The sequence below is a fragment of the Boleophthalmus pectinirostris genome, unplaced genomic scaffold, assembly GCF_026225935.1.
Source record: "Boleophthalmus pectinirostris isolate CB_2022bp ecotype Guang Dong unplaced genomic scaffold, ASM2622593v1 HiC_scaffold_1, whole genome shotgun sequence".
In the NCBI taxonomy this organism is placed as follows: Eukaryota; Metazoa; Chordata; class Actinopteri; order Gobiiformes; family Gobiidae; genus Boleophthalmus; species Boleophthalmus pectinirostris.
In genome coordinates this window covers 15,285,279-15,306,898 of record NW_026570970.1, presented here as the reverse complement: position 1 = coordinate 15,306,898, position 21,620 = coordinate 15,285,279, and the positions used below count along the sequence as shown (strand labels likewise).

The 21,620-nt window shown below is 39.2% G+C and overlaps 1 protein-coding gene across 1 annotated transcript in view; it reads right to left on the bottom strand.

Annotated features, from left to right (window-relative positions):
- Positions 1 to 2,820: 2,820 nt before the first annotated feature.
- myo3b (myosin IIIB) overlaps positions 2,821 to 21,620 on the bottom strand; it is a 62,770-nt gene continuing 43,970 nt past the window's right edge. Inside the window, exons 34-37 of the mRNA XM_055150753.1 lie at positions 11,659 to 11,759; positions 11,235 to 11,281; positions 10,627 to 10,761; positions 2,821 to 2,865 (exon numbers count right to left, since the gene is read on the bottom strand). Of these exons, the coding sequence (XP_055006728.1) occupies positions 10,653 to 10,761; positions 11,235 to 11,281; positions 11,659 to 11,759 (257 nt within the window). The 3' untranslated portion in view covers positions 2,821 to 2,865; positions 10,627 to 10,652. The remainder of the gene's footprint in view (positions 2,866 to 10,626; positions 10,762 to 11,234; positions 11,282 to 11,658; positions 11,760 to 21,620) is intronic.

Below are 21,620 nucleotides of genomic sequence, written 5' to 3'. Positions count from 1 at the left end.
CCGTAAATATAAATTAAATGAATCCAAAATGTTGTGTTGGTGCGTGTGACTTGTGCCTTACAAATGGCCGCTATAGTTTGGCTCTGTGATCTCTATCTGGCTTCCCTGCAGAAACAATCAAGTGTCCTCTCCACTAGTTTGCAGCGGCAGATTTCGAATTAGATGTGTTCCTTTGAAGGGATTAATGTTCCCAGTCCTCTCCCACGGCTTTACACAGTCAGGAGGGAGAGAGAGAGAGAGAGGGAGAGGAAGAGAGGAGGGAGGAGGGAAGAGGAGGGGGGAGATCTGCTGGGTTGCTCCACTCTGCAGTGCGTTCACAAACTACACTGGCTAATATCATATGTGGAAGATCAGCCTTTGTTTACAATAGCCAACAAGTACCATCTTACTGAGTGACATAAGTATTTTCATTTGTAAGTATTTTCAAGTAAAAGTGAAGATAAATGGACAAAAAGTTGACTTGAAGTTGTCATTTAGGCAGTGTTGGGAAGGTTACTTTTAAAATGTATTCCCCTACAGATTACAGATTACATACCCCAAAATGTAGTTTGTAACGTAATCCATTAAATTACTTAAAGTGAGTAACGTAATCTGAATACTTTGGATTACTTGATTTGCTGTAGAGAAGCAAAGACGAGGAACTCTTCACGTAAGATGTTTTATCTGCTAAAAGAAAATAAAAAATCAGAGTCTTTACTTAACCAAATTAAAAATATTATTGATAGAAGAGGAGGAAACACAGTCCATGCAGCATGATTTAGTCCAGTTAAGTCCTGTTTTAGACCTGGTTTAGACCTGGTTTTAGTCCTGGTTTAGTCCTGGTTTAGTCCTTGTTTAGACCTGGTTTAGACCTAGTTCAGAACTGGTTTAGACCTGGTTTAAAACTAGTTTAGACCTTGTTTAGTCTTGGTTTAGACCCGGTTTAGACCTGGTTTAGTGTCCAGCAATGAGTGGAATTACTGGGGGGAAAAAAAAGGGATATAGCCCGAAATGTAAAAACAGGAAAATACCGCCGTGTAATCCACTTATTTCAACAAAGTAACTGTAATCCAATTACCTCTCATTAAAACAGTAACTGTAACTGAATACAGTTACTCATAATTTGTACTCTGATTACGTAACTCCGGTACATGTAATCTGTTACTCCCCAACACTGCATTTAGGTCATACTAGGGACAGATTTTTACATGTAAGATAAACATTACCAAATAGACTAATTTGAACAAAAAATGAACTAAATTGCTTCAAAATTTATTTCATTTTCAAGGTAAAATAATAAGAAACTGACAAAAAGTTGACAAAAAGTTGTCAATATAGATACAAATCTGTATTACCAGTCATTAGGGATGTAACGATATCCAAATCTCACGGTACGATATTATCACAATGTGCATCTCACAGTACGATATTTATTGCAATATTTTTGGAAAGGCTAATATAATTGTAGATGGGACACGGTTTTGGTGTGAATTATTGCTGTCATAATTCCAAAAATTCAAGTAAAAAACACATTTCTTCATGTTCGTCTGCACTGAAATGAATCATGGGATATGTAGTTCCCTATGTTTATAAGCTATTGCTACTATAAAACCATGCTTTTAAGCAAAGGAACTTGTAATTTGATATTATTGTGAGACTTTTGATGATACAATGTCACAATATTTTGATTATTGTTACATCCCTACCCCTAATACTAAGGATACATTTTTACATGTAACATAAATATTATAACATTGAGAAACTCCTGAACAAAAACCAACAAAATTGCTTCAAAATTGCAACTGCACAGCTTTTGTGAACTATCAGCAGTGCAAAACTAGTGATGTGAGATTCTGCTTTGCTCATGTAGGTAAGTGAGTGCATTTGAATATGAATGGGACTCACGAGGGGCAGGTCTGAGCGAGCAGGACTTTGATATAGTTGGTACAAATTGATGACAGTTCTCCCACAATGCATCTCCCTCAGGTAATTCCAGAGCTGCAAACCTTCATGACTTCTGGCCATGCCGCCAGTTCCACAGGGCTCCTGGCTTTGTGTGGCTAAAGGAACATTTCCTCCAACATTTGTGGAGAAAATGAAGTCAGAGGACCCCTGGGGCTCTCTGCCAGCCGGCTCAAAATGTCCGACATAGATTGTACTGCTCGTATTTGTTATTCTAATCGGAAAAGTGATTATAGAACCAAGTTATTTAAAGGTGCGTTGTGTAACATTTCTGGTGGAAGGTTCAACAAATTCTTTTTTCCATGGAGATGTTATTGCTTTGCCTAGAATGTTTCACAGTATGGCATTAAACCTTTCTATCTTCATGGAGACCAAACCAGACCAAGTTACAGGTCAGACCTGTGGAGAGACAATTGTCGTAATGTCTGTTTTTCTAGGTATTTTTCAGCTATAAAACCAACTGTAATTTAATAAATATGAGATAGAGCTGTTTAAAGTCACACTGCGGAACATTCCAGGCAGAGCACTGACAGATCCATAGAAACAAGCAGGTGACGGACCCCAAACAAAAAGTTACACAGTGCACCTTCCTTTATGCTGTATAATTTCTGCAACCAAAAATGAACAAAAATACTCAGAGGTCTGTTTTCTCACTTTAATCTTGTTTTAACATCTTAAAAAATGACTGAAATCAGATTCAGTTTCCAAAGAATCACTTGGCTAAATGTATTTCATACAAGCTTGACTTTGTAAATCAGATATCAAAATAAGTTAAGACAATTCATAAGTAGATTTTTTTTTACAATAAAGTACACAGCGTTTCATTAAAATAAAACAGAAGTTGGCTCTAATGAAATAATCATATTTGATCGTTTATGTAGCATTTCCTTGGTTGTGATCCAGCTCAAAAGGAGTGAAGATGTTCTGAAATGAGAAGAAAAAGAAGATGTGATTATGAGCAGTACTGTCGTGTCATAATTAGTGTATACAGCTCAACAGTTCTGGGCGTATTGGCTGTTTTGAGCTGAAAAGGATCTGAAGACTGAGGCCCGTCACTCTGATATTGTGAGACTTTTGGAGCGAGCTGTCAAAGCGAGTGAGGAGCTGACAGAGGAGGAGAGAAGTGCCACAACGCGCTGCCTTTTCAACTCCCGCGGACAGTTGGAGAGAAAACAGGTTCCACATCTGTCTCATCGCAGCCGTATCAGAGGGCCGGGGCGGGGAGGGGAGGGGCAGGGCGGAGGGGGGGAGGGGAGGGGGAGTGTGGGAGAGAGGCGCTCCGGGCTACTGGCTACTTGAGCCGCTATAATGGTGTCTCGTATGAGAAAACATCTGTGAATTTCCTCAGTGATCTACAACAAAGTGGAACTCAGAGCAGTCACTCGGCGCAGCTTTGAAGTCTCTGTCTGACAGAAAGCTGCCATTGTTCCAAGCCCCCGACACACAAACTCCAACTTTGGGCTCACTCACTTTGCCTGCAACGCGATACAACTCTTTCTCTCTGTGCTGAGCCTCTGATGCAGGCCAGCGCTGCATATTCAAGAGCAAAGAGCAAAGCCTTGGCCATGTGCTGAAGGCCCCGGGGTCACACGGGGAGGGAAGGGTCACTTTACCTTCTCCGGCCCACCCTGGACGTCTTAATCCAGCCTTAAGGACAGACCCCTCCCTCTCCCTCCCCTCCTCATGTTTGAACTGAGGCACAGACGGCACTGTCTGTCCCACACAAAGCAAGTCTTATCTAATCTTTGGATAGGAGAGGGGGTGTTCAAGTTCAAGTTTGTTTATAATGCAATATATAAAACAAATGCTGCACAATATGCCAAGAACTGTTGTGGTTACAACTTTACCATATACCATAAAGAACTCATATTTCTGTTTAGAGAGAAATAATGTTGTGACTGTCGGGCAATAAAAAGTTAAATAAAATGTTAATGTTTAAAACTGAAATGTATTATTAAATTTGGTTTCAAATGCAGTTTCAAAAGCGGTAGATTAAAATCATACAGAGATATAAAATGATAACAATGATGATCTCTCTTGAATAAAGGCCGCAGCCTGTTGGGCACACAGAGCGTGTGGGGGCAGCTGGTCGTCCATCTGGAGAAGCAGTGCCACACACAACAGAACAGGTCACACCTTTGGCCGTGCCAAGTGCCTGTGCCGCACTCTCTCCCAAACTGAGAGCGAGGGCTAATCACAATTTCACGCTCTGATTTGTCAAATCCCGTTCCAACACCGGAGGCAGAGAAAACTTTTAAGTCAATACATTTCACGGTGTGCCGGATAACACCTCCTCCAGAAGGTTCCTATTGTTCTATGTAAGTCTATCCTAGCTTTAGCCATGTTTACAGCAGGAAGTATCTCAATGGTGACATGGCTCTTCCCAAAGAGGAAGCTGTAATTTGGACCAAAACACTTGGTCTCCATAAAGATTAGCCAGAACAAACTCTCCTCTCTGTATCTGATCTAGATGCAAATGTGTGTGACAGAACAGTGAAAGGCTGTAAGTGCAGGTGTGAGGAAGCAGAGACAAAGCCTCTGTTAGCCTAATGCAGCCCTGTCATTAGCACTGCTTTGATGTGAGTCTTTTATGTGCTTGTGCTCACAGTCTCCTCACTGTAACTCAGTGCTTTAAAGCAGTCTATGGGGAACATCCCTGTGTACAGAGCCTCACATCTGACATGGGTCTCAGAATCATCTTTGGTCATTACCCAATGCTAAGTCTGAAGCTATTTCAGGCCCTGCATTCCCCTGTCCTATTCATATTCATATAAACTTAAAGCTATACAAAGGAACATACACTCGCCCGCAGCCACCTCTCTATTATTGATGTATGGAAACATATTATATACTACAGACAGTGGTGGAGTGTGCTAGGCAAATCAGGCTAACAAAGCAAGTAAACTGCATTAGAAGAGCATTTGAAAAGCCTGTGCATAAAATGCAGGTATTGAAAGTGTGCCTTTGAACTGAGAGGATATAGAACCAGGACAATGTGGGCCTAATCGCGTCCTCTTTGAAGTGAGACATCACTATTAGGTGAAAAGGTAAGTATGCTTCTTTACAAAATAAAAGCTTTTCATCATTTGTTAGGGCTGCAGCTCTCAGCTTTTTACAAAGGTGCTTTAAAACTTTGCTCCCTGTGTTTTGGGCTGCCTGGGATGAAAAAACTCAAATCAAAGTGTGGCATATGAAGCAAATAGCACAAATGGCAGAGTAACAGGCGCAGTAATGCTGGCCACATTAAAGGAGCCCTCACTCTCCCTCACGGGCCACATGTGTCAGCTTTAATGAGGGAAAACTCCACTCTGCACTTTGAGAATGCTCTGTTAAACGCACAAGCAGGTAAACACAGTCTAACTATATTCTGTCTGCTCAAACCACCGAGTGATGCACTATTTCATAATATTTGCCTTTTGTAATGCATAATCAGCTAACCAAGCCAATTAGGCCCACACCTCCGCACACCTCCTCTCATATGCTAAAGCAGGCAATCAGCCAGGGACTTCATTTGGCAGTGAAAAACCCAGGCAGAAACACCCACTCTGGCACCATTTGTCGCCACAGTCCAACCTTGTTATTCAAACGAGGAGAGCCTATTTGAAATTCCTCTCCGTGGTAAAACAGGGCCAAAATAATCAAGGGAGCATGATCACACTTAATTGATTCAGTGTACTTTTAAGATGCTCTACGGGGTGCTGGGGTGACCTATTTCAGACTGTCTTCTGAGGAACCAACTATCCCAGCAAGGGAGTAATGCACAAGCAGGGTTTTAATTATGGTAGATCTGTGCTCACGACCCGAGGTGAAACGCAACTGTGAAACCCCATTAGAACACTGCCACTGGTCTCCCCTTTCTATCTATTTAGGCAAGGCATAGATGTTCTGTCAATTTGCTTTATTCTATGGGCCTATTTAAGAACAGGAGCAGTGGAGTTTCGCATATAATATCATGATTAAAAGAAAACCCCACTGGCATAAAAAAAATTCTAGTCATAAACTTGTCATCATTATACTGTAAGTGCTGTAGCAGATTAGCAAAGTTCTGCTGGACATTTTATCCTTATTATAACAGGTAAAAATGCTTTCTATTATAAAAAGTGTTGTAAAGAGCTCTATAAATAACAATAAATAAATAAATAAAGATTGATTGATAAAAATGGCTGGTAATTCTCACTTTTTAAACAATGATGGTGCCAAATTCTGCAAAAGTTACATTATCTTATCCAACCTTCTGTAGTTAGGCTAGATATATTTCTATATACAGGCTGTATATTTTTACTTCTTTTTTTTTGCCACTTTAATTATTTTGAATTTCATTACTATTTGAGAAACTGTTTACAAGTATTTTTTCTTCTGGATCAACACCATGTCTATTAACAATCTTTGCATTTTTTGATCCACTCCATACTTGGGGGTGGGATAAGCTCCTTCTGAAGCAATAGCTGCCCTGGGGCTGAGCGATGGGAGTGTGGCTGCTGATCTGTGCCTGTACTACCCTCAAAACATTGTGCTTTAAATCTTCTGTTCTTTCTACCAGTTAAAGGTGCATTCTGTAACTTTTCCAGTAGAGGGTCCGTCAAATATTTTTCTCCATTATTGCTTCATCTGGACTGTAGTACAGTATAAAAACTTTCTATCTTCATGGAGATCAAACCAGAACAAGTTACAGGTGAGAACTGCGGAGAGACGTTTTTCTAGGTGTTTTTGAGCTTTAAAACCACCTGTAATTTAATAATTGTAAGATAGAGCTATTTTAGCTGTCATACTGTAGAACATTCCAGGCAGAGCAATGACAAATCCATAGAAACAAGCAGGTAACAGACTCATAACTAATAAGTTACATAGTGCACCTTGTAGGGGACAGTTTGGGATTTTGGACATAGGGCCTCATTTCCTAGTGAACCAGAGTGTTGGAGACATGTGAAGACACTTTATTAATATTCCATCCAGTTCTTGTATTTGCAGAGGTCGCTGGTGCTAGGCTAGTGCATGTCAATGGCCATAGTTATCCTGCCACTAAAAACAGTCTTACCCATTCAACAAATCACCCGAGGCAAAGCAATTATAACAACAGACTGAATGTCTGTGTCTATAGAAAAATTTTAGAAGTAAAACCAGCCTTGCATTTGAAGGATTTATTTCTGACCAGCAGCAACGAGTTGTACTTCCGGATAGAACGTTTGGAAGTGGTGCACTGATATATGAGAAAATAGTCCCACAACATACAACGATTCATGTGATGCAAGCATAGACCATATATATGAGTGGACATAGCTAACCGCCAAGTTGCTAGCCAAAGTGCCAAATAGGAAGTTCGCCAGGAAGCTCTTCCAGCTCCTTCTGACTCTAGCTCCAATTGTCTTACATTGGGATCTTGTTGCTCCTCTCTCTGTAACTGCTGCAATGAGCCTCATCATTTTGGTCTAACGATGTCTAACGATCCAGAATTTTTTTATCGCTATTTTGTCCATCAAAAAAATCTTATGACATAAAACATAACATAGAACAGTTAGCATCATGAGTCTCATTTGAGCGGCGCTGACTGCTATGGGTGACGTCAAACTCACTTACTCCACTTCTTTTATACGGCCTATGGATGCAAGGTTAGTTTTATTTCAAACATTATTCTGTCAACACAGACATTTACACTGATAGTCTGGTGTAATAATAGATTTGCTTTGGGTCTTTTGTAGAGTGGGTAAGACTGCTTTTAGTGGCAGGATAACTATGGCCATTAATATGCACTAGCCTAGCACCAGCGACCTCTGCAAAAACAAGGACTGGATGGAATATTTTAAAAAAAGTATCTCCACACATCTCCAGCACTCTGCCTAACTATGGGAAATGAGGTCCTATGTCCAAAATTCCAAACTGTCCCTTTAAGTATGGTTTTGTCTTCCTGATACTCTATTGACCTTGATTTTGTAAAGAGCATTTTACTGTGACATTTCTATAAGCTGTCAGTCATGTGATTCTTGTGGCTGAATTCAAACTTTATTTATACCTTAGGCTGACCTCTGTCTCACTTTGGCCTTTTTAAACCCCAAGGATTCTTCTAAACCTGAACTTGACCAAAACCAGCCTGTTATCAAACCCCTAATGTTATCCTGCTGAGTGGGAAGGAGGATGAGATCGCAGTCATACCACCCTACTCTTCCTATTAAGATCAAAATCTCCTCTTGGACCCTGGGGTGTCAACAAAAGGGAGATGCAGTAAATGATATGCAAATTGAAAAGGGGGAGTTTAAAAAAAAAAGGACTCCACAAATCGACTTGCTGGCCCCGCGTTTCCGACAGTTTTCATCTTAAAAGAAAATTCCAGTATTTAGGCTGAGATTCAAAGTGAGGTCTGCTCTCGACAGACAAAGCCCCATGAAGGAACAGCAGCCTCAGTGGGAGCAGGCGGAAAAGTAAGGAGGATTTGTCTCTGGATCCAACAACACTACAGATTATATAGTAGTATTATAGTTGGGAACAGGTACATGGTTTTAAACGAGATACCCCCACGCTGCATGTAAGATAGGAAGTAGGTTTTCGTATTGACAACAGGAAATTTGGTATTTGGTTGTGAATTTACAAATGATGTTTAATTGGTAGGAGTTCACGTGTAGTGTAGCACAACAAATATTTCAGTAGAGTGATTTGTTAATGCTACACTGTAAATGTGGTATAATACTAAGATACAATCACAGTGCACCAAAAATGAATGACAACTTAATTTACCATATTTGCTTCTGCTGTGGAATGACTGCAATAAAAAATCAGGGACATGTATTCAGCCTGACCCAGATAACTGTACTGGGTATGTATTATATCATATTATTATATATTGGTCCAGGTTAGGCCAGTTAATTACATTGCTATTAAAGAAAACATTGTGTGCTGGGGTCTGCTATCTCGTTATAATCTATTACACTCTTTATTGTCATTATAATTTGTGCATTTAAAATTTCAATATTGCTCTAATGCGTCTTAATAACAGAAACAATTCCGTTGACTTCCGTGTTAGAAAACTGTGGTGCGCAGTGGGAGCTGACCAGGGGTGTAGTGGGTGTGGTACACCCTCCACCCACTTCTCCCGACATGAGATATAAAGAAATAACAAAGATAAAATGGCTACAACTTAAATGTCAACCGGAGCTATTGGCAATGGTGAAAACAACCTGCATAGGCTCATGATATCTAAAGTGCTGTCCTATAGTGACATGCTACATGAGGGACCAGGACTGAACCAGGACTGAACCAGGACTAAAACAGAACTAAACCAGAACTGAACCAAGACTGAGTGTCAGAACTGGCCCGGAGGTGTGCCCTCGTAGACCGTCGGGTGACTGCAGGATCAACGACCGACGCAGAGCTCCGTGCTTCACTCAGGGTTCTTTCTGTCTCACTCTCAAGTCCAAGATTAGTCCTGGTTTAGTCCGGGTTTAGTCCTGGTTCAGTCCTGGTTCATGTGTTGTAGCCTATGATTTATGTCCTGTAGGTAATTATGAATGGCATTAATGTTAATAACATGATTCCACATCATTTTGAGTAAAAAAACATTACAGATTTTTACTGGGCTGGCGCCTTTATGTTTGTTTGGGGAGGATTCATCACATCAATGACGTCACGAATCGCGTACCCTCACTTAAAAAATCCCCACTACACCACTGCAGCTGACGTCATCACCACAGAGTTGGCACCTCCGATCGATATCTGCAGATTACACTAGGGAAGAGGAGATTTTGTTTTTTTTCATTTGTACCAAAACGACTATACCATGTTGCCGAATCGTACATCTTTCACTGATTAAGAAAATAAAATTGGAAAACAAATTAAATAGAAAGAAGTGGGTGTATGCTGATGGTGGTGAAAACGGGTTGATCTGCAAAATGACGTCTTGAAAATAAGTGATTAAAGTTTGCTCAAACATGCACTAATCGCTCAAAATACAACTCTGAGAGTGTAAACAGTTAGGGGAAAGAACATAAAAGCTCTGTAAACTCAATTTTGCATAACAGGCCTGCTTTAAGACAATCTGTTGGCTTCTGTTTTATTTGCACAGTGCTGTTACGTAGTTTCTTGAAGGACAAACACCAGTTACATAAGACTGCACTGGTATCAGTATCAGTAAAAGCATCAGGAAAAAATAGATTGGTGCATGTATATAAATCTTTGGAGCTCCCACTGTACTATTCTTTTGAATATCTAGATATAAGTTTGTGTGGCTGGGTGATGGTGCTGCACTAAATGTGTAGTTTTACTGAAAAAAAAAAAAAAAAAAAAAAAAAATTATTATTATTATTATTATTATTGCTTTTGACAAAAGTGAAAAGTGACTTTGAATTGTGGTGTTACATAAGACTTTAAAATCTTAATCTTAATATCAACTCAAATACCAATATTCCAGTATTAGCGAAGAAGAACAGTATTGGACCATCCTTACATTACATTTCCAATACATGCACTTATCCTGATTAAATATCCTCCTTGATTCTCCTCTCCACTAAACAGCTGAGATGTGTAAACTAAACAGAGATTGTCAGAGTGCGTCTGAACCGCGTGGAGGTTTTTGTAAACACATCAGATTCTGCACAGGTCGCTTACACTGCAGCCCCTCCTCTTTCCCCTCTCAGCTCTCCATCCACAGAGGAGAGGGGCCCTTTGGAGTGTCTGTCTACTGTCTGGGCCCTGTCTTACCGCTGACATGCTCGTCCGCAGGCCCATTAGAAGGAGAGGGAGGGGGGCAGGCTCTCGTACTCCTCCTCAGGGATAGAGTCCACGGTTGACAGTAATTTGTAGTACTCATCTTCTCCATCCAGCACTTTGATTTGTCTGTGATGTGTTAGAGGGAACAGTGGAGAGGTGAAAGGTCACAGGTGAAAGTGTTAAACATGATATAAACAATATTGAACAAATACATGCAAATATAAAGAAGATCTAGACTAACAAGTTAAAAAACAAAACTAATAGCAAATATTGTTTTTGGAATCTGACAGAAGTAGGAAAACTCCACCTCATTTATAATTGTGTAAAAAAAATAAATGTTTTGTAATCAATGTTGAAACAGCTTGTTTTTCTGTGCAGCTTTGATACATGCACACTCAGAATTTGAACAATTAAAAAGAGCATGCTGACACAGCCCAATACTGGGCCCAGTCTCTAATGACGCAAAGCAGCTGCTCATAAAAAGGCCTGTTATTTTGGGCTCTCCATTTACATTATAAGAAAACAACTCCATTTCTGGATCTAATTCCACAAAGGGCCTGCTCTGTTTAGAGAGGGGTAGGAGGAAAGCAGTTATTTACCCAAGTTTTCGCGGCTTCCTCTTACTCCCCTGGTAATCCAGAGTTCTCTGAGGAAAGGGCCAAGAGCACACAGTCAAAAGATGAGCAGCGAGTCATTAATTTTTAATTCAAAGTGATTTTGTGTTGAATGCGAGCAGATGCTGATAATATCAGAAGTCACAGCATAATTTTTTCTGATCAAAGGGCTCAAGTGAGTCTGATGAAGCATGCATCTTGCTCAGCTTTGATAAACCACATCAATTATTCACCGTGAAGGCAGACATCCTGACATGAAAGCAACAGATAAAGAGCATAAGCACATGTTCAAGACAAGAGAGGCGTGCGCGTGGGGGTGGGGCTGCGGGGCCTGGCACAGGTAGCCTTAATTGTATTATCATGTGGAACCAAAGTCAGACAAAGGCCTTTATCTCCACTTTGAACTCACATTGAGCTGGTTGTAGTACAGGCTGTCCTCAGGGCTGTTGAGCAGCTTGGGCTGCTGGCCCCGGCGGCGGGCTGTTCTGTGCCGAGGCTTCATCACTGGACCTGCACCAGAGGAAAACAGGGCACTCATCCAAACAAACAAACCAACTACATACAGACAACACAGTGATGACACAAGGTGCCAACAGCTCCACACTCAACCTGCACCTCTGACCTACTGCCAAACACTTTTAATGGACTTATGGAGATTATGTAATGTCATCAATGAGCTGACTCAATCTCACATCAACATTACATAAATTACACAAATACAGAGGCAGGGGGCCATTTCCACATGTGTTCCACTGCAAAAGGACTTACTAACATAGTCAGACCAGCAGTATGGATACTTTTCTCATGTATTTGTTTTGGTAATATGATAATCTGTCCTGAATAAATATTTGATCCTTACACACTGAGTGACATACTGATAATAAATCCTTATATGACAAGCTCCTCATTAGTCTTTGTGCAGCTGTCTACAATGGCACGTCGTGTGTTTCAACATTTATAGCTTACAAAAGTGTGTTTAAAGCAGAGACAACTTTACAAGAAACATGTATATTTAATGTCAGATAGCGTTTTATCTTCCTCGCTGACATCCCGGGTGAGACAGGACTCTTCTTCATCATCGCTCTACCTCGGATCCTCTTCCCTGACTAAAGCTGCATTTGCTTTTTCCATCTTAACACTACTTTGTACTCACTTTGAACAGGCCTCATCACATCTCAATCCTACAGATCAAAGCGCAGGGCTCTATCTCTTTCCTTAGCCCTCTTCATGTTATTCAAAGCAGCTCAGGTTTACCAAAGTCACACTGTGTAAATGACCAGAAAGTTCCCATCAGGCCTGGAGTATTAGCAGAGCACTCGGACCGTGAATCTTATCGCTGTATTCCTTCTAGCTGCAAACTGTCCGCTGACATTCCACTCAACCTGCAGCCGTTTGAGGCGTTTTGACAGCTCCAATACAGTCTGAATAATATCTGTGAAAAGAAGAGCTGTGGAGGTTTGACTTAAAGGTCCTACATTACTGAAAACTGACTATTGTGAGCTCCGGGCCGTGTTAGAATGTTGTTAACTTGTCAAAAACATACCAAGAGTTGTGTTTTGTTTCATTCACAAATGTTTGAGTAATCCTTTATTATTAGTTTTTACCTTTTTTACCTTTAGTTCAGTAGAGATTGGCAATTCTAGTGCTGAAAGTATCCAAATGATTCTAGTGAAGGTGTATGGAGTCTAAAAAAACAGTGGTACTTTCTGTATTACCACAAGACATCACAAGGTGGAACAGAGTGCTTTCTTTCTGTGAGAAGAACTCAGGCTAAATATGCAGGGTTTGTGTGTTAAACATGTGTGAATGAAACAAAACAACTCAAAGTATGTTTTTGATGAGGAAACAATGTTATAACAGATCAGAAAATAACGTAACGGCCCTTTAATCTAAACCAGGAAACCTTCAACTGCAACTGTACCATCTAAAAACTTTCATATCAGTGCAGCAGCTATGGAGCTAAAAGTGTACATAAATAGGACATGGCTCAGCTAATGACTGGAAAAGGGTTTTGATAAACAAATGCTGTATTCCCCTGGAATAGCATCAAAGCATTCAATCACACTTAATGAACACTGACGACCTTGAATGTTCCCCAATAAAACAGTTGCGGAGAAGAGAGGAGCTTTTGGGTTAAGGCAAGATTATGTATTTGTTGTGATGGCAACAAGCATCTTTTTTTTATTAAGCACCAAAAACCCAATCTGATCTTAAAATGTAAATAGTTAAGTAGTGATGTTTTGACAGGTTACGTTAATAAAAATGGCTAATAAAATATTTCAAGTGCTTCTCATGTTTTAAAAAGTATTTCATCTCAAATATTGGAGATTTATGCGATGCACTATGGTCAAGAGGTATGGTTGCAGCACTTATACTAGGCTCTTAGGTTGCTTTATTTGAGATCAATTTCTTGTTTCTCTCACTTTTCACCTCCCATTCTGCTCACGATCCGGTCCAATAAAGCATTACAGTACAGCATTTAAAGAAGGCATATGTTTATGGTATTTGCAGCCATTCCATGTGGAAACAATTATGGCATTTTGGCCACTGTAACATACAATATTGTTCTTAATCTTAAAGCAGAACTAATTCTCTTCTGCTGGCCTCAACCTATAGTGACATTTCACCATAGAAAGCAGTGTGTATGAATTTAGACTAATTATAGACTATCCAATATTTTAAGTGTTTATGTTTATTTTTCAAACAATTGTAAGCAAGTACAGATCAGAAATTCTCTCAGAAATTTTCAGAGCAATGATGCAGGACCATACGCAATTTCATACATCAAGTAAACAAAATACAACTCTCAGTAAGCTAATGTTGGGTGAAAAACATAATACTATTATCGGAGGTGCAGATACTGAACATTTTGGTGGACTGGGTATCGGCTTCCAAGATATTGGTAAATTGGTGTAATAAGACGATTTACTTGCCAACACTGGCCCAAAATGTGTCATAATATTAAACTTGTATTTTTAAAAAGCTGCTTGAATTACTTTAAATGATAAATAATGGTTACAAAACACATTGGACTAATTTTGTACTGTACACTGTTTGTGTTTATAGGAAATCACCTAGCATTGGTTGATATCGGGCATCGGCAGACACTTAAAGCCAAAGTATCTACATCGGTATCAGAACAGACACGCTGGATTAAAGCTCATATAATAAAAGTAAATTTCCTATAACATGTCTCATTAAGCATAATAATGAAGATTACTATAACGAATCAATCAATAAATAAATGCCCAGTAAATATGTTGTGTTGTTGTAGTTTAAATAAACCCGTATTATTTGTGACACTCGGGTTTACCAGTGTGATCTGAGAGCTGACTGGCGGTAGTTTCCCATCAGCCTGTATCAGTAGTGACCTGGAGCCATTACAGATCAGAGGCTGTTCTCCTGTTTGGGAAATCACAGCCATTTGATCCGGGCTAGCCCCAGAGGAATGCTGTAGCCTCCGATAGCTCACGGACAGGGAAGCTGCCAACTCCCTCCTGGCATCCCACCACCGGGCATGGAACGCGGGCATGGAGGGTCAACCATGGTGGCTGTAGTGGGTGGAGAGAAGCAAAACTCGAAAGCACTCTACAGCCTTTAATATTGACTTCAGGTTTGCTCGGTTTTGCACAATATTTCTTTTATTGTGTATGTTTGCAGATAAAAAGGAGCAGGAATCTTTTGGAGATAGGTGGTGCTTTCATTTTCAAAGAGCGGCAGATGACTCGTATTACATCTCTAAATACCACTTTGAAATCCCTTGAAATCAGAACATGGCTCAGAAAGGGAAAAAAAAACATAAAAGAGCTAGTAAAAGGGATTTTTGTGGAATAAATTAAAGATGTATTGATTTGTTTCCCAGATGTGCTGCAATCATCTGACCTTTTCCCAGACCATGGCTTTGTTTAAGCTTATGAAGGTATGAACTTGTTACCGTAGTTACAATATTGACAAAAATAACCTTCGATATATGAAAGATGAAGAATATATATTTGGATCAGTATTTATCTATGGACACCACCTGCTGCTCTCCATGGAGACAGTAGGTTAAAGCCATACACTGGACTATGCCAGGCAAAAAAATAACATCTCCTTGGACACAAGCAGGTGGAATGCCAACTAAAGATGAGCCAATATGGATTTTTAATTTTAATTTTCTTTTACCGCTAACCAATATTTGACTTGCTGCTGTAGCCGATAACTGATATTTGCAGATACCAATACGCAATTTTCAGTATCCACGGCAAGGCCCACAAATTGGAAAAAACAAACAATCAAACAAATACAAACAAGCAAACAAAAAAATGTATATATTTATGTGTTTATCTGGAGTATAACATTAATTGTTATGTTGTGTTAAAATATAGGTATGCAACACTTTTTTCTATTTCCATTAGTCTGATCAAAAAGGGCATGTGGAGAATCTGTTTTGTTTTGTCTGATACAAAACTGAAATCAATATATTGTCCATTGCCAACCATCAATTATGTTACAGGTGCGGTCTATGGAAAGGCAAGTCCACTAAAAGTAAGGAGAATATAAAAAGTTTTAAAATAATGATATGAAATAAATGCTTTGTGTTAGATTATTAATTTGCTGAAATGAGACACAGTGGGGCTTTAAGTTAAGCACATGAGTTTAGAAAAGGTTATGTGGTTAGAGTTTTAGTACCATTAAATGGTCGTCTATAAATTATCAGCAGCAATATATCAGAGTTAAAAGGTGCACTATGTAACTTCTAAGGTGGAGGGTACACTACTTGCTTGTCTCCTTGGAGTTATTTCTTTGTCTGAAATGATCCACAGTAGAGCATTAAACATATCTCCCCTGGATTTGTTCACTTACAGAGTCTTATAGCTTTAAAATACCTTAAATAACATGAATTCTTATCATGTACAGGCTTGCCTCTCCACAGATCTGATCGTTAATCAGTCTCCATAGTGATTACTAGTTTATTTCCATATGGCAAAACAGTAATATGCATGAGGCAGATCCTCAAGTAAATATTTGATGACATGATTTCATAGGAATGGATTAGTCTCTTTAACTTAAAACTATCTTAACCTAAACACACAAACTTCATATATATTTCTTAGTCATAAACAAAAAACTAAAGAGATAGCTCAGAAGATTTATTTGCTATCAGCATATGTACATCTGTCTCTCATGTGTTTCTGATTACGAGTCCGGCTGCTGGTCAGGACTCACAGCAGATACGATGGTGCGGAGAGCAGTCTTCACATCTGTTTTTACTAATGCTAGAAGCGGATGTTGCGAGTTAGGAGGGATTTTTCACCCCAAAATCAATCACTTCCGTTGACAGATGATTTGGAGGTCAGACTTCAAAAAAAAAAATGTTTGTAAAGAAACATTTGTGAAGTCAGCACCAGTCAATCATGTGTCAGAGATGGGGGCAGTGTAAGTGTGACCCCAGTGTGGAAAGCAAAGAGTGGAGAGAAAAACTGGCAGAAAATCTAAAATCAATTTGAAAGAAGAACAGGTCTACATGCTGTAATTGTTTTAAAGTACTTATAATGTCTATTACTCTGTTGTATTTATCTACTTTGCACTTAGTAACTGTTATTTCTTGTGGTAAAACTTAAGGATTACAGAGTACATAAAGCCAGCAGACGGAGTTAGAACGGAGTTTGCTGACTCATTTAAGTTAAAAAACAATAGTAGTAAAAGACTCAAAGTTGCTAAACTGCACACTGGAGACAATTTGAGCACTGGAATGATCAGAACAAGCTAACACAAAGGACTAATTAAATATGAAAGATTCCAGAAACATGTGCAAATTAAACAACTCCAGGTGAAGAATGTCAAAAGTATTATTTACAATAATATAATTGTAAGAACTTAGAAGCAGAAGCAAAATTACATCATTTCAATTCAATCCAGAAAAGTTTTTAAATCTGCATGCATATATCACATTAACTAGGACATTACCAGGGCAAAAGAGAGCATTACACTCCTATGGGGCATTAATTGCTAATAGAGAATATATTTAGATAATACCTTTAATTGTTTTGAAAATGCTATACTCACTGAAAACAATGTGGGAGTCTTGGACAGGATCGTACTGCTAATCATAAGAAGGGTTTGAATAGTACTCAGGAGAGATTACTAAATTACTCAAACATCCAAAAATGACATATAGACTCCAAAAAGTTAATTATGAATAACACCTCCTCTTTAACTATAATTGTTCAGTGTACTTTCATAAAACTGGTCACATACTTCTAGCCTGATTACTCAGCTGGTTTCACTTCGTGGAAACTGTCTGACCTTGCAGCATTAGGATTCGTTCGCTTGACGGTAGGCGGGAACTTTTTTAATTTAACCAATCGCTGCTATTTGGTCGTGACGTATGTAATGCGCCGGAACTCTCAGTGGTGTCCAAATAATTGCCAACACAACAGCAAACAAAGCAGAGAGTGAACATGTCTGTCAGCGATCACTGTTGTTTTTGCGAGATGAACTTGCGAATTAAAGGTGCAATAAAAAATGCGAAGTTTGTATTTGACAAAGGAAATCCAAAGGAGAATAGCGTATGCAGTCTGCTCTCGCAACTTGGGTTGGTTCAGCTCTTTGCTGATTGGCCGGTGTGCGGTCTACAATTTCCGGGGTTCTTGCAAATCGTCTAGTGTATTCTGTTTCCTGACCTAGTCACTGGTGAGAAATGAAAGTGAGCAGAGGCACTAAGTGGTGCCAGCCTGGCTAACATAATTCTAAATTAGACACAAAATAAAAGTGTAGGTCAAGGCGTCAATTATCTTAAAACTGTGATTTTCTTCTTACAATAATTATCATTATCACTAAAACTTGATATCATAACATCACTGCTTCTACGTTTTTGTCCAGAAATATTATAACATGGTCATTAGCTCAGAAGTATATGAGTAAAACAACTGCAATACTAAATGTTGCATCATAAACATTGGTAAAAACAGTACCCCAATCTAATTTTACATGTATATTATTATGTAAACTCTTGTGAGATAGTGCAACTTCAGACAGTATTACAGGTTGCTCTTCAAATTGCTGTTGTGAGACGGAGTTTGCAGTTTTCTCACTTGTATAATTCTACATGACTCAATCTGTGAATAAAATTACGGCGAAGTTATGAGAATCTTCCTGCACCTTGATTTCACGTCTGGGAGATTATTCTGAAGGAAATGTGATGATGAGTAGTTTGGAGGTACATCCTGTTAACTACTCCCACTGACATTAAGAGGATTACGTAGGTAGCGTCAGACACAGGCAACCTCTTCCGTGGAGTTGAGTCTTTCCTATCCCCCCAAATCTCCGTCGCCGCGTGGACTTTGTAATTTGCCTAAAACTGAAGGCATCCGGTTGGTACGCAGCGAGACAGGTAGAAGAATAGTTCTGAGGAGAGACAGAGAAAGAGGAAGGGGAGAGGAGGGGAAGAGGAGGGCGGAAGGGAGTAGGAGTTTAGTGTGCGGAAGTTCAAGAGGATGGACAGACAGGTTGGCAGGTTAAAAAGAGGATGGGGTGCGGAGTGGATACAGCAAAAGTATCATATGAAAAAAATCTAAAGTAAAAGTATTAGAGTGCTCGTTTGAAAATGTATTTCACATTTTGTTGAAGTTTACGCAGTAAGTGTAGTGATATTGATTAAAAAGTATACAGATTTTGGTCCACAGTAGCAGTAAGAATCAGTTCCTTACATAAGTGGACAGAAAAGGGAAAATGGACTGGTGACGTCACAACAGCACTTAAGTTGTTTCAGATGGAGTGACGGAGCTTAGTCAAGGAGATGGGAAATGCATTAAATTTAATAATATTGCAATTTCACTTTTCATACTGAGGATAAAGCTCAATGCTTGATACTGATTTTAATAGCACAATGAAAAAGCCTGATGAATATATTAAGATGCATTTATGTACCAGTTCACAGGAGAGTTTTTTTCTTCGTTGTTATCAAGATGCTGAAACTTGATTTCTGTACAAAGGAATAGATTCGACACTCAATACCGATTCACAATGAAAATGAAAAAAAAAAAAGTCTTTCTTTAGACAATAGAATGTAATTTTCAACATTAAATACAGATGTAACAATAACCAAAATATCATGAAAGTGTATCGTCTTCTCATAATAATATCATGGACCCTCACGATATATCGAATTACAAGTTCCTTTGCTTAAATTAAGAGTTATGGTGCAGCAATAGCTAAAAAAAGACAGAGAGAGAACTACACAGACCATGATCCTTTGCTCCATTTCAGTGTAGACTACATGGAGAAATTACATATGAGGAAAAAGTAGCATATTAACAGTTTTGTTAGCCTCCACAAAATATTGCAATAAATACAGTTCCATGAGATGTATGTCGTGAAAATATTGCACAAATTTAATAAGAGATTTGGATATTGGTACATCCCTAATTGTGAGCCTTCCCATCATATCGTGAGTTTCCCATGATGTCACAATAAATATCGTACCGTGATGTTTATACCGTGACGATATTGTATTGTGAGACTTGGATATCGTTACACCCCTGTTAAATAATAGTACTGACTTATACCATGTGGTATGTCTATGTCAATCATCCAGGTATGCGCCATAGCAACCCATAGGCGTATAGTTGCCTTATAATTCTTCTGATACTCAAAACTTTTTGGTATCTTTTAATTTCATACAATTTAAGAGAAATTTAGAATATTTAATAATTAATTAAACATTAGAATTACATAGCACCTTTCAAGACACCCTAAGTGCTTTACAGAGCATTATTCATTCACTCCACACTCTGCTGGTGGTGGTAAACTACTATCGCAGTCACAGCTGCCTTGGGACAGACTCAAAGAAGCGAGGCTGCCATCTGCGCCATCAGCCCCTCCAACCATCACCAACATGCACACACCACATTCATACTAATAACACCAATTTCTTAAATTTCACCACTCAGTCATACTTCTTCTAAAAAAGTATAGAGTATAGTTTTGACACTGTTTTTAGCAAGAATTCACTCTGGATATGACTAGCTTTGAGTCTACATTCTAGAAAGTTAATCTAGAGTTGAGGAGCATCGTCAAGGCCCAAAAGGAAATACACTAAACCAGCTCCTAATGACTGTACAATGTTAAATCCAGACAGGACACATATCACTGACTGCCTGAGCCCGTCTCCTGTCTCCTTTGTTGTCCCTTCAAACAAGCAGGTTCACTGTCTTCTTCTCCGCAGAGGTAATTGGTCTCTGTGTTGTGACTTGACTTTATCAATGTCTCCCTCGACACATATGTTTACCACTACTCTAATCTTCAAAAAGCCTGTTAACATAAGTAGCTCAGCTTTCATTCGCCATAAAGTCTGCTTTGAGTGATCCACAGCGCCATCCTGTTTACCACGGCGAGGAGCGTTAGCGGGGCTCTGATCATATCGTCTCAGCGTACGCCTCTTTGTGACTCTGTTCCAAACATGTTGCGTTAATATTCCAGCTCTGAAGGCAGGTGACGGGAGGTGACAGCCACTTGAATGAGCGGCTTACACAAATTCACTGTGTATGTGCGATATTTCACTGACAAAACATGGAATCAAAGGTTGAAGCAGCAGTCACCAGAGAGCGCCTCCAGTGTCTAATGCTTTCTCACAACACGCAGCAGCAGGGGTATCCAGCTTAGAAGTGACAAATAGTCCCAGAGACCAGTGTTAAGTCTGCACCGCCAGGCACACTAGTTCACTATGGTAAACTTTATAAACTCAGTGTAATGGCAGCAATGGCCTACTGAAGCTAGTGGGAATATTTGGGGTATTTTGTTTGTATATCGTGGCCAGTGGTATATGAAGTAGTCTTATTTTGTTACTTCAAAAGCTGCACTGTGTAATTTTTCTACTGGAGGGTCCGCCACTCTGCTTGTGTCCATGGAGATGTTGTTTTGTTTGGAATGTCCCTATAGGGCATTAAACAAATCCATCTTGCATTTACTCACTAACAACATGTGTTTTATTGACCTAACAACTTGCATTTTTACTATGAGTGGTCTCGCCTCTCCACAGATCTGACTTGTAACTTGGCCCTGTAGTGTTACACGCTGCCACCGTAGAGATAAAAAAGTGTAATGCCATATTGTGCAACATTCCAGGCAATATCTCCATGGAGAGAAGCAGCAGAGTGCACCTTTAAGTAAAATTACAGATATTACAGCAAAAAGTTCCTCAAATATCACTTGAGAAAAAAAAAAAAAAAAAAACTTCAGTAAAAGTATTAAAGTACATGTTTAAAAATAGACTGAAAGAGTAAGAGTAAGCATTTCACACAGATTTAGATAAAGGGTTCTTAATTTGTTAAAGTAGTGATAATGATTAAAAATGATACAGATTTTGGTCAACAGAAGCAATATTTCTCA